At 38.3% G+C, this 14088-nt stretch overlaps 2 protein-coding genes across 2 annotated transcripts; both read left to right on the top strand.

Moving 5' to 3' along the window:
* Positions 1-1425: 1425 nt before the first annotated feature.
* On the top strand, positions 1426-5073 carry tspan34a (tetraspanin 34a). Its single transcript, XM_063477258.2, has 7 exons — positions 1426-1482; positions 2636-2848; positions 3689-3763; positions 3868-3975; positions 4165-4308; positions 4426-4518; positions 5017-5073. Exons 1-7 carry the CDS (start codon positions 1426-1428, stop codon positions 5071-5073), a joined length of 747 nt encoding a protein of 248 aa, XP_063333328.1.
* Positions 5074-12224: 7151 nt separating this feature from the next.
* dand5 (DAN domain family, member 5) lies at positions 12225-13265 on the top strand. Its single transcript, XM_063477257.1, has 2 exons — positions 12225-12692; positions 12966-13265. Exons 1-2 carry the CDS (start codon positions 12225-12227, stop codon positions 13263-13265), a joined length of 768 nt encoding a protein of 255 aa, XP_063333327.1.
* The last annotated feature ends 823 nt before the right edge of the window (positions 13266-14088 follow it).

Below are 14088 nucleotides of genomic sequence, written 5' to 3'. Positions count from 1 at the left end.
TTTTTTTTTTTTTTGTCTTCATGACGTTTGGTCATAAAAATCTTATCTCAATGTCATGGAAAGTTGTGAAATGTGATTGAAAATAACTTTGAACCCTATGTTTGTGTGTGTGTGTGTGTGTGTGTGTGTGTGTGTGTGTGTGTGTGTGTGTGTGTGTGTGTGTATGTGTGTGTGTGTGTGTGTGTGTGTGTGTGTGTGTGTGTGTGTCCTATAGTGGGTGTGTTTGTCATGGGATTGTGCGACCTGTGAGAACTTAAATGGGCAGTCCAAATCGTCGATGCACAGACACTCCTCACTGATCAGACCTCAGCGGACACGCACACCTCAGTACAACACAGGTATAGTTGCTTTCTTCACCTTTTAATTCAAACTCCACAACTAAACTGCTATTAATCTTCTTTAATCTAAAGCTCATCCGGATGATGAATGGTTTGTTCTGTAATCAAAGGATTTTATTAACATCAGGCAAGTTCTAGTGACATGATTACTATTCCTCAGCAATGTCCAGGTGTTATTATTTTGTATAAAAACAGGTACAAAAAAAAAAAAAACCCATCAAACTGAGTTATTTAGCTGCTGCATTTCTATTAAAGGCGTTGGTGCAGAAACAACTTTTCTTCTTAGAGTTTAAGTAATTTATTCCCCTCTTCTGTGGCTGCTTGAGTATGTATTCAGAAATTAACATGGAGGTGTTATAAGGGAACTTTATTGCTTCATGGAAACAAGGTTGCAGCTTCAAAGTAGGACCAATTGATTGCTGTTGTCAAAGCTGCAATAAGGAAGAACTTGACAGTCACTATAAAACTGAGTTTATTTCTCTGATACCAGGAACAGGCATGTTAGGTTGTGCAAGTTAATGGACAACGGGTTGTGTGTGCCTCTTTTATGGCACTCCTGTGCTACCTAAACTGTGAAACCACTAACCTGATAAGGTACCTCAGCTGTAATATTTCAGCACACTTGAAGTTCAAAGCTAGAGGAAGCTAATTTTTTACCCCAACTCAACCAAGTACAGACTTAAATGCAAGGAGAAAAGAAGCAAACATATCACACAGCTGAGATGCCTAGTGGAGGATCATTTAAATAACCAAGCAGCAAAATGAATAAAAAATAACATGCAGACTTGGGCAATGCTTCAACCGAAACTCTGCACGACGTCAGCATGAAACGATTGGTATATTTAAAGAAGATTACGACCCCCCTCTCTTTTGTTGCCAGCTACTTTGGTTAATGTTTAACCCAAGCGAATGCCGAGTGACCCATGTTGGTCACTGCTTGTGTTGTCTGCCTCTTGCATGTTCCCCATGATAAATGCTGAAAAAGAATAATTGTAATTACACTAGATAAGTTGTTTTCACCTGAACTGACATCATTTTTTTTTGTTCTTGTTTTTTCAACAGAGTGAAAAAACAGAAATCAGCCAAAATGTGTTGTTCCGGCTTTCTCAAAATTATGATGTTCATCTTCAATGGCGGCATCTTTGTAAGTTGGAAAAAAGAGAGAACTTCTATTTCTCTGCATCTCTTCAACAGCTTGGTTTCACATCCTACACCAGACTACAAAGAAGACTTTATAGAGAGTAGTGAATCAAAAAAGGCCAAACCATTTCATTTGGCTGTATGAATTATTCTCTTTTATAGGTAGTCTCAATAAGACATACATTTTAGCCCACTTTCTCTGTTCAGATATGGCTTTAAGTCAGAGTTTTCAATATTTGCTTTTCCCCATAAATCAGATTACATTATGTCTATTTAATGTAAGGTCGAATAGAAAAGATGGTCTGCTTAGCCTTAGCTAACTAACTTACAACATAACACCAATTATCGCTACAGTGCTCCTGCTCAACGCAAAAATGTCACATTCAGGTCTAATATTTTCGGTGAGCATTAACTGACAGGAGCACTGATTTTTTTGAAAAAAATGAAGCATGTTCCTGTGGATTACCCTCCATGCTCTGAGACTATTTTTCCTCCACTATGACAGTTTTTCATCACCATAACAGTTTCATTCATTTTTTATCCGTTATCACAGTTTTTCATCACTATAACAGTTTCATCAATTTTTTTTTATGATTACTTTGTGCCCATGCAGAAAAATTACAGCTCCCATTACTTCTATTGTAACAGTGTCACTTCTTACATTGTCATTTTATTTTACTCATGTTGCTAGAATGAACAAACTCATTTCCAGGGTATTTTTCTTTATGTCTGTGTAATTTATCAGTCATCCCGATCATGGTAGACTTGGTAGAAGCGTAAAAAGAGGCAACTGGAAGTTGCCTACTAGATTGAGTAGTTTTAGGTGAAATGTCTTTGCAAACCTAAAGAAATCCAGTTGCCAACTTTTTTCTTACGTCTATTGTTCCCTATTTTTGTCTTTTTCCCTGGGATCTTCAGTGATATCAGAAAATTAGTAAGAAGTAGTAAGAAACTGTTTTTCTTAAAATGTTGACAGCTATAAATAAATACAATTTATTTTGCCACTGTTACTTATTAAAAAAGATAATGCAGTTCATATCATTCATGTTCAGTTTTTTAGTTTAATTTCCCATTAGCATTCCATGTTTTAATCATCTGCTTACACTATCTTACAGTTTTTTTTTCTTTCTCTCCTTTCTTTCTTCATTAACCTGCAGTTAGCAGGTGCAGTCATTCTGGGTGTGGGAATTTGGGTGCAGGTGGACAGTAATTCCTTTCTTGATATACTGGATGAGGTGGAAGACGCCTCCTCGTTATCACAACTGGTAAACGTCAGCTACCTGCTCATTGCCGTGGGTGCTGTACTACTGGTGATTGGCTTCCTGGGCTGCTGTGGTGCCATCAGGGAGAGCAAGTGCATGCTGCTGACGGTGAGCAAAGTTTGGAATAAAAAAAAATAATAAAACATTTTTAAAACAGAAAGAAAGAACAGCGGACATGGACTTCTGTATCTGTAATAGTAGGATAATAAAGTTTGCAACTTCATTGCATTAAAATATAACTGGCACCAAAGTCTTTCCTTGAAATGACCATTTTGTTTTATAACTGGGGAGTAGAGAAAATTATATTTAAGTCAGCTGAGTCAGAAAATATGGATTGTTGAAGGGTTTAGTATTTCCTTTTGCCATTCATTTAAAGAAGTGTGTCCTCACACATGATGTGACCAAATACTGACACATCAGTAAATTTCTTCTTCGTGGGTTATCGATACATTTGAAAACAGGTGCAGGTGCTCTTGAAAGATTCTTCAATAGTCTGACTTACCAGAGCCAACACTTTATGACTGCTGACGCTAGTTCTTATCAAATGAATGAGGCTAAAGGCAATATGATATATGTGAGTGGATAAAGAAGACAAAACTCGCAGTGTACAAATGGCGGTTAGTGTGGAAAGGCATATCCAACAGCCAATTAATGTACTGCACACAAAAAAACAAACACTGCAGGAAATAAATGTGTTTTAGGGCTGGTTTTGCTGTTATACAGACATAGCAATGCACAGTAAATGGCCATCTTGAAAACTTTACCGTCCTCATGGACATGTACTGTATAGTGACTTAATCTGTGATTCTTCTGTAGCTACTCTTTAGCTTCATATTTGAGCAGTCACTTTCTTGTAACTATACATCTGTTTCTCTATTGACAACTTAAGAGTATGCTGTTAAGAATCAAATGTTTTACAGTATGCTTTTTTCATTTTCCCCCTTTTAGTTCTTCAGTATTGTTTTGATTATCTTCCTCATCGAGGTTGCAGGAGCCATTGTGCTCTTTGTCTTCAAAGATGTGGTGAGTGGCTCTGAAGAGCAAAATATGGCAAGAGCTGCCAATGGTCAGATTTAGAACCTTTAGAAAAGTATGATAACGTGCTACTGTCTGTCTGTGTCTCTCAGGCTGGTGAGCTTCTTCAGGAACTGGAGAAAAACGTCCAAAAGACCATTGTAAACAACTATGGAAAAAATGAGAAACTGACTTCTGTTTGGAACAACACAATGGAAGAGGTACTGTACCCATTTATTTATTTAAGAGAAAAGTTTGTGATCTATTTGTTTTTTTGATCATTACTTTTAAGACTAACGTTTTGAATTACTTCACATTTTGCACATTTATCAAACTTGTAGTCGTAACTTTGTTCTGTTGTTATGGTAATTAAAAACTTGTTGCATTAACACTTTTTTACTCTCTTCTAGCTTAAATGCTGTGGATACAGGAACTACACAGATTTTACAGACTCGCCTTTTTACAATAACGGTGGGAAAGGTCTCTATCCAACCCCATGCTGTAATTCAACCATTAGTACTGATACATGCAATGAAAACACAGCGAAAAAAGCGGTATGAGACCAGCCTACATTTGGCCTAAATTATGCATGTCAGCAACAGAATTAATCCAATGTACAGTGCGCAGCAGTGTTTCCCATCCTCAGCTAAAAACATTTGTTTTACTTTTAGAACATCGATGGCTGCTTTGACAAACTGCTGCAGCTGATAGAGGACAACGCTCTGGTCATTGCAGGTGTGGCAATGGGGATCGCTGCTCTCGAGGTATCATTCAAGTTCCATCATCCATCAGTTATATACTGCATGCTAGTACCACACAGTTATTATCTATTGTGTATATTATTATCTTCAATTTCTTTATGGCCATATACCTTACATATACTTATAAATGATGCTAGATGACACAGTGTATGTGTCTTTTTTTCTGGGTGATTCGTTTGAATTTTATTACAGTGAAACAACATATTAAAAAAAGTGAATTTTCATACTGATTTCACTGTTGAAGTATGGGGAAATAGTTTCAGCCCAAATGAACATCTTATTTATTTTTGAATAAAATAAACAGTTCCGTTAACATCCCATAATTTGACTAAACCTAACCTTATAAATGACATGACAGTTGCAGCAAAGTGCACTGCTTGTTCTGCAATTTGCATCTTACAGAGTACAGAATATGACACAGAATTTGTCCACATTGTAACTTGTATCTCATCTCAGATCACTGTATTTAGATCTAATGTTGATTAACTGTTGTCTTTGCAGATCGCTGCCATGGTGGTTTCAATGGTTCTCTACTGCAAGGCTGGAAAAGATCGATAATTCAACTTTGGAGAAATTTTGCTAAGCGGTTTTGTCTGTGGAAAGTTTTCTAGTATTTGATTCAAAGCAGATTTTCAGCTGAACATTGAATGCTCTGCCTCTTCTGGTTTTTAAAGCTTTCATACAAAGATAGAGGAGAAGGTAGTGACATCTTTTTACTTTTAAAACTATGTATCTGTACACACTTATACTGTGATTTATTTATGTCTGTGTAAGGGTCTCCTGCTGTATGTGCTGATACACTTAACCTAAAATGTGAAATGATGCACAGTGCAGAGAGCTCTGGTTTCTTTGTGTCAGTGGTTTACAGTCACTAAAATAACGTGATGAGTTTATTTTTTTATGTATGATCACTTCTAAATAATAAAAAGAACAAACTGAACTTGTGCCATGATTGATCGTAGTTTACTTGAATTTTTATCTTACCACTTTACGGGTGACGGCAGCAGAAAGCCACACCTGTCAGCCAAGAACAGGAAACTGAAACTACAATTTTCTGACTAAAATTCTGATGGGTCTCAATCTCTACTGTGACACAGATGGATGGTAGGGCCTCGTTTTGATGTAAACATCATGAGACCACGGATCCATCCTGCATTGTATCAAACCCATTGGTATCAACTCAGTATCATTTAAATGCCACACCCTACCCGAGTATTGTTGCTGACTTTCTCTTTATGACCAGTGTCATGTCACAAAGCTCAAGTAATCTCAAACTGGTTTCTTGAACATGACAATGAGTTAACTGTATTCAAATGGCCTCCAGAGTCACCAGATCCGAATCCAGTAGATCACCTTTGTGATGTGGTGAAAGGGGAGATTTACATCATGAATGTGCAGCTGACAAATCTCAGGCAGCTATGTGACGCTCTCATGTCAAAAAGCCATTTCTGAAGGCAAATGTAAGTCCAACCTGGTTTTAGCAAGAGGTGCCAATAAAGTGGCCGGAGATAATACGTAAGCTAATTATTAAAGAAAGAGTTGATAAGAGTTGAATTTTCCATTAATGCTGCTGCTTTTATCTGCAGGACACGGAAAGCAGTTAAGTTATCATGAACACTGGCGATAAGACAGACTTCAAAAGTAATCTATGTATGAAGTCCTTACATAACCCTGAACATCAGTCATGTTAGTGTTGAATTAACTCATATTTTTCAGTATATTAACTCCAACTTAATCTTTTGAGTTAAATCTCGTGGTTCAGCAATCTGCTGCAAGCTTTGGAAAATGCCTAGTATTCAGGCATTAGGAAAAAAAATCTTCTATTACGGTGGCTTAACTTATAAGTTACATATTAAACATCAACAAAGTTGTTTAATTGCATGAGGGATGAAAAGGTATAAATGGTAAATGGCCTGTATTTATATAGCGCTTTACTAGTCCCTAAGGACCCCAAAGCACTTTACACACCCAGTCATCCACTCATTCACACACTGGTGATGGCAAGCTACATTGTAGCCACTGACAGAGGCTGCCAGACACTGGCGCCACCGGGCCCTCTGACCACTACCAGTAGGCAACGGGTGAAGTGTCTTGCCCAAGGACACAACGACTAAGACTGTCCGAGCCGGGGCTCGAACCGGCAACCTTCCGATTACAAGGCGAACGCCCAACTCTTGAGCCACGATCGCCCTTCCATATTTGATCAGTATGGTGTAACCATGTGGTTAAAACACTTTATTAAGTAAAGTAAATTATATTTCCACAGATTAATTTTATTTGATACATTTCAATTTATATTAAGCAGGATTGATCACACAGTGTGTGTGTGTGTGTGTGTGTGTGTGTGTGTATGTGTGTGTGTGTGTGTGTGTGTGTTCCTGTCTAGCTATCTTTGTGAGGACCGAAATCTGCATTCTACTATACTTGTGAGAACCAGCAGTCACTTGTGAGGACACACAACCCGGTCCTCACATTTTTGAAGGCATTTAAAGGCATTTTTGAGGCTCAAAATGGGGTTTTAGTGTCAGGGTTACAATTAGGTTATGGTTAGGTTTAGGGTAAGGGTTAGGGTTAGGCATTAATTTTTAATGGTTAGGGTTAGGGTAAGGGGCTAGGGAAACCATTATGTCAATGAGGGTCCTCACTAAGATAGCTGAACGGGGTTGTGTGTGTGTGTGTGTGTGTGTGTGTGTCTTCTCGGAGTAATTAGTATGTTTTAAGGTATGCTAGCTGGTGACGCAGCTGGTTTTACAGTCACATGTTCTGCCACAGCCATCATAAACGTCATAAAACAGATAAACCTCAACATGTGATTATGTTTGATAGCTATGTTATGACATCATTAAGTTCTTTTTTAGGCCAACGTTCTTATGTGAACTTCAAGCATATGGAAAGTAAGAGAAGTTTAAATGTGATGTGGCATATGAGTTTTGGTTTCAGCACTGACACAGAAATATCAGTGTTGCCCTAAAGATTTAAAATACATATTTAAACATCGTATACACTACATCAACTATAAGAACAGGCGCATTTCCAGGTTTGCTGACAACTGTGTTTTTTTCGGTCTTCCTGAAGGTGAGACACTAGATGATGACTTTGTGGCTTAGTGTAATGAATCTCTCCTTTGTCTAAGTTACTTTCAGCTAGTCCCTTATTTATCCAAGGGGTCACCACAGTGGACTGATCCACATGACTCAGCACAGATTTTACACAGGGTGACCTTCCTGATCCCACCCTCCCTTTTATCTGGGACTGGTATCAACACTGAGAGTACCAATCTACTGTGCCTCCACCCAGTCTCAAATCGGGGAAATGTCATGTGTAGGTGAATGTGTCAACCACTATGCCATAGAGTCATCTGTCTTTTAGCTACACAGGTAAAACAAAACTAAAGACATGCATACAAACATAACGTTTTATCAAGGCAGCAGACTCACAAACAGCCTTCCTTTTTCAGTAAATATATGAACCAATGTCTCTTCATGCAGGTCGTTTTGACAAATTTGACCAAAATTACCAAAAGTAACAACATTTTCTGTATTTTTTTTTTTAATTTGGTGTGTTGTAGTTTTTATTTTCTAATGTCTCTTTTTTCAGTTAATATTTTTTCCTAAATGTTTTCAATTTTGAGTTTGAGTTTTAGTTAACTATAATAACCTTAGTCTGATCCAGCCACTTCTTTGAGTGAGTTTGAGTTATTGCCCTGAGGTTGTCTTTCTAGTAATCTGCCTGGAGGACTAAACGACTCCATGTCTTTTTCTTTTTACCACTGACATACCTATCTGCAACCTGATTATATTACTTTCTGTATCCTTTTGGTACTTTTGCTTATTTAGTATGATTTTACATTTACTGCATGCATTTGTTGTTGTGTATTCTGTTATATGAACTGGGCAACAAATTTCTTCTAGTGGGACAATAACAATAATTTTAAACCTTGAACCTTTTATTGTGGAAAATAAAACTAACCCCTCTTAAGCACAGTCATTCCGTCTTTGATCACCAGAGACTGAAGCCCTGTTGAATATGAACTGGGTTAAAGTTACAGACAGCAGTGAAGAGTTTTGATCAATGTCCTCAACTTATAAACTTCAGAAGTATTCTGTAGTATAGTATGTTATGTTTTCCAGCTGGCTTTGTAGAGTCCTGATGAAATAAAAAATGTAAAACATCTTGATGTGATACAATGTGATCATACTACCTCAAGATGTCATAGATCATAGATTGATTGTTTGGTTTTTTGGTTGGGGTTTTTTTGGGTTTTTTTGCAGTTTTCTTATAAGATGCAAGGGCTTAAGCTCCAATGATTTTAATTGATTTCTTTTGGTAGACCTTTTTAGTAGATTAACTTAGGAATAAAATCTCCTGAGGACAATTTTAGAGACAAAGTCTCTGACAAACAGTTTAATGGCCAGATGAGTTTATTTCCCCTGTTTTTTCATAACAAACTAAGCAGATATAAGATCTCCAGTTGATTCTAAATGTTAAGTCTCAATTTGTTGGTGGTTGATTGGAACTCTCAATATGATTTCAAAAGACATATAGCTGCCAGTGAATGAGGCCATTTAGACTGAAAAATTAAAAACAAAACAAAACAATGAAAACAAAACAAAACAAAACAATAAATGATCACAGAGAAAAACATTAAAAGTGGCAAAATCAACAATCTGCAATCATATAAAGGAATGAACTGGACAGCAGCACCAAAAGTCCTGAAAGTCGTACCAGTGCCAAAATCTACAATCACAACATGAATCATGAATGGAAATACAGAGGAATTACAGAAGGGAGCACTGGTTACACTCAAGAACAATAGATTAGGCTTTGCCAGACATCATCTAAAGAGTCAGCACAGCCCAAAGAAACCTTTGGGCAGTTGAAACCAAAGTTTACCTGGGAAGAAGTATGAAGAAGAAAAGAAACGGCTCATGGGCATGTATGGCTGCAAGTGAAATCGGGTCACTAATGTTTATTGATGATATGCCTGCCGATAGAAGCAGCAGGAAGAACTGTGAAGTATGCAGGGCTATACTCTCTACTTAGATGCAACCAGCTGGTGCAAAACTGATAGGACTTTGTGTTACAGTGCAAATGGATAATGATGCAAAACAAATGTACATAACCCAAGAAGTCCTCAAAGGCAAAGAAAAGAGAAATTCTTCAATGTCAGTGTCAGTCATCTGATCTCATCCCAACTGAGCATGCTCAGTTTCTGATGGCAAAAGTGAATGCAGACAGACCCACAAACAAGCAGCCATTGAAGGTGAAGGCCGCAGTGGCATAACAGAGCATTTCAAGAAAGGAAACACAGCATTTGGTGATGTTTATGGTTTCAATCACTCCTTGTGTTGAAATTGTTACTCTGACCAGTTACTTTTGAGCTTCCAAAAATCGGGGACTGCATATAAAAATGACTGCAATCCTGAAACAGTTAATGCAGTATTTTTACTTTCAACCTCTTGAATAAAAGTTAAAAGTCTGCTTTTTAGTCACATTTCCATTCTTTGATTTAAAATGTAATTTAATATGACGTATAGAGAAACTGAAAAAAGCGGTTTTGTCCAGAAAGTTAATGCCCAAACTACATACTTGAAAGATAAACATATTTTCATCAAAATCTGGTATTGTCAGAAAAAGCTGGCAGTCTTTCCTTCACAAAGTTACACATTCATGGACCATTTCCTTCCAGTATGTGAATAATTCTAATGCAGTACTTCCTGGAGTAACTTTATTGTCACAGTTTATGATGGGTCATCTTTTATATGGTGTACTTGTCATTTGAATCAACAGAAACAAAAGCCGCCTGTTCAGCTTTTAACCCCCACAACAAGCTGCTGACATGTCATTGGTTTATTCAAATATTTACTGGTGTCTTTCTAGGGAATAATATAAATTAAAGGGAGTCCAAAGATTCCCAGTTCAATATTGGGAGGAGACACAAATCCTTTTGCAGTTATATCAGGAAGGCCTCAGATATCTGCCAAATCAAACATCCGGAGCTACCTGATGTGGTGACCCTTGAGAATAAGGAAGCAAGAAAAGCAGATCTAACCTGTCAGTACAGCCTTTTGTTGAAAAGCAGTGAAACAACAGAGGGGCTCTACAAAAATACTGATTGTAAAATGCACACAGTCACAGTCTGGAGGTTTGTTTAAATATTAAGGGGGCGGTTGAATGGTAGGAGGCAATAGTTTGTAAACTGTGCCCTCTTGTGGAGAATGATCATGCTGTAGCTGGAGGAATAGACCTTGAATGCTTTTTAAATACAGTCGCATAACCCTGAATTACTACTTATCTTGCTGGTAAATAAAGTTGATACTACAAATGTCACCCACATGAGTGTATGTGATAAAAAACCTACAAATAAACCAGATTCATTTACCTTTCCTAATCTTTCTCATTGTATGCGCTAATGTTAAATAGTGATTCTGGGAAACAGAAACTGAGAAGAAGGGAGGGGAAAGTGACTTTTAAAGCCCAGGTTTGTATATGAGAAAGTTAAACACTCGTTCTGTTATAACACCATCAGCTAGTCTGCTTTCAACAGCCAGCATGTGATCACGTCACGGGTGACAGAGCACAATCAAGTCTAATGGTGCAATGATGGGATGCCAAGGGAGAGGCTAAGAAACTGCTTGCGGGAATACATGGGAAGGAGACTGTTTGTTTACACGGGGAACATAAACTCATTATTGCTTTACAGTCAAAGGCAGCAGGAACACCTGTTGAATGACCGGCCCAGCTGATGAGATAGTGTTTTAAAAGTCTTTCTGAAACTGTGCGAGTATACTTTCAGTGTTTATGCATACACGTAAAATTCCCAGACCTCCAGGTTGAATTTAGGTTAATTGTGCATAAAGAATTCTAATTTAGTGATTCATTCTAATAAATTCCCACAACTGTTAATGTTTTCTTACTGTTATATTTATTTATTTCTAATTCTTTCTTATCAGCACTGCAGTCATTTCTGCCAATAAAAAATTATACGCGGTTGTGTGCTAGGACAAGAACAGACTTTTATTTAAAACATATTAATATCTTATATGTTTTGCTATAACCAGATGAATACCTATGGGATATTTGGTGCTGTTAGGCAGCAAATAGCAAACATTAGACTATGTTTTACGAGAATGGTGTTCATACTTCCTCTATGCTGAAGGAGACTGAAGGTCTTTCCATTCAACTGTTGATAAAACTTCTATATCTGTTGATGTTCTTTTGTTGTTGTAAATATTCTCTCTTGTTTTTTAATTAAAAGCATTCTAAATAAAAGTCGCAGCATAATTAGTGTTTGTGGAATCAGCCCAGATCGGATTAGTTTGAACTCCGAGATCAAGCTCACCTTTCAAATGTTATGTTTTTATGACCGTCTTTTCCACACTTGCTTTGAAACTAAAATCCTCTCAGTCTGGCAACCATCCACGACCTGGACTTTTAAGCTGGGTGTGATGTCTGGTCTGGTGTGGGAATTGTGACACCTTCTTTGCATTAAACGCAGGTGAGAATTGGCAGCTACCTACATAAAAAGACTCCCTCCGCCATACTGGCAAAGCACTGACAGCAAGGTTGCCATTTGGAACCTTGGACCACAAACTACCAGACAAAGATTTCTTTTTTAATTTAATTTTTTAAAGTCAATAGTGGTCAATTTTAAAATAATTTCAGCGTTTCAAGTCATTTCTGCCAGTTATCCAACTTTTCCTCAGAGTATGGCTCTCCTCATCGCCTTTATCTTCTTGTCAAGTTGGACAGCGGCGGCTGTTACACTTCCTTACAGCTCGTATGTTAAAGGATCCAGGGTTGATTTTGAGTCGTCTGGCAGTGGACCAGAGGAACCTGTCCAGGGGATAGTCAAGGTTGTGCAGCTGGACCATCATACCTTGACCCAGTCTGGATTCTTCAGAAGAGGACTGACCCCCAGAAGAGCCCCTTCCCACAGTACCAGACTGCCCTTCCCTGCCTTCTTGTCTCGCGGTCGTCCAGGTCAGGCTTTGGGCAACAAGGCTCCTGTAAATCCACTACACAACCTGCGCCCTAAAAACCCCACTGAGTTGGAGCTAAAGAAGAAGCAGGGCCTGCAAATGTGGCAGAAAGTCATAGATAAAGGCGGCAAGATGTCTTTGCCAGTGAACCTGAAGGACATGAAACAGACATGCACCGCAGTACCTTTCACTCAGGTAAGAGCCAAAGAATCATACGTTTTCAATTCTTTGCCCATTAATATGCACAAATCAGCGTCAGGTTAACTGACTTCTTACACGACTACACAGAATATTGGAAATTTCTCATTGTTAGTCACATTAGTGTTGATTTTTTTTAAATGATTATTACAGTCTGCATTAGCTGTGGTGTTGAAGCGTTGATTTTTACATTCTCAGAGGTAAAGGAAACATTTATGTCTATAGCTGCTGTGTTTACCCTAAACCTGACCCTCACTGTCATCTTCCCAGCATGTGACAGCAGATGGATGCGAAACAGTGACAGTACACAACAAGCTGTGTTTCGGCCAATGCAGCTCCCTCTTTGTCCCATCTGAAGGAGAGTTTGCAGAACTGAGTCCTGAGACAGGAGCCTTCCACCGGCGGGCCCCCTGCTCCCGCTGTGCACCATCAAAAGCTCAGACTGTTACTGTGCCTCTGCGCTGTGGAGCCGACGTCCGGGAGAAGCGAGTGATGGTGGTGGAAGAGTGCAAGTGTGAGACAGGTCGTGAAGAAAAGAGCGCCATGGCTGCAGGTTCCAGGCACGTGTAACGCTGTAAAAGCTGCCACAACAAGGCTTCATGACATTTTGTGCTGTCTGAATGCAATCCTGTGTTGCAAATCACATAGAAAATCAAGTAGGAGACAAGTTTTTAATTTGAATCAAATCACTGCCAAAGTGAGCCACTATTTTTCATAAACGATAAAGTGATTATTTTAATAGCTGGAACAAATATTTGTGTGTAATCGTATGTGTATCTGTATTTTTGAGTCTGAATGTATTATTCAGAAGGTAAACATTCTGGTGGTTTCTCCCACCATCGATTGTTGACAAAGTGACCTGAGCTTTGGTCACGCATTTTTCTGTCGCAACAAATGAAACGGTCCACACTGGACTTATGATTAAAAGTGTGTTTAGATTAATCTAAACTGAAATATTGTGATCTGTGATATTGTCATTAAAATGTCCTCTTTGTCCGCATTCCTTTTTTTCCTGGCATTGCTAATTAGTTTTCTGCCAACACTGTTGGATTTACAAGTGCAATTTAGTTTGCATGCAAAGCTCAAGTAAAAACATGAAGAGCATTTGTTGTTTTTTTTCCCTCCCACTCTTGTATTCAAGCATTCAAGTGTCAGCTTCTATATTTTATTAAAAAGCCGTGTTCCATCGACTTTTAGCACATAGCACTTACATCTGAAAGCACCGAACTAGACAGCAAGCAGGCTATTGAGCACGGGTACTTAGCGGTAAGCAAACATAATTGTTTCAGCATGGACCCCTGAATTATGTATAGGCACCACCTATTCTCATGCCCAATCTCTTTTCAAGCTAGCTGTGGGAATTTGAACATCCTTCACCACAGATGCACTTGAG

Source organism: Pelmatolapia mariae, linkage group LG6 (genome assembly GCF_036321145.2).
Source record: "Pelmatolapia mariae isolate MD_Pm_ZW linkage group LG6, Pm_UMD_F_2, whole genome shotgun sequence".
NCBI lineage: Eukaryota > Metazoa > Chordata > Actinopteri > Cichliformes > Cichlidae > Pelmatolapia > Pelmatolapia mariae.
The sequence above is the reverse complement of the archived record's forward strand: the minus strand, read 5'-3'. Positions and strand labels throughout refer to the sequence as shown.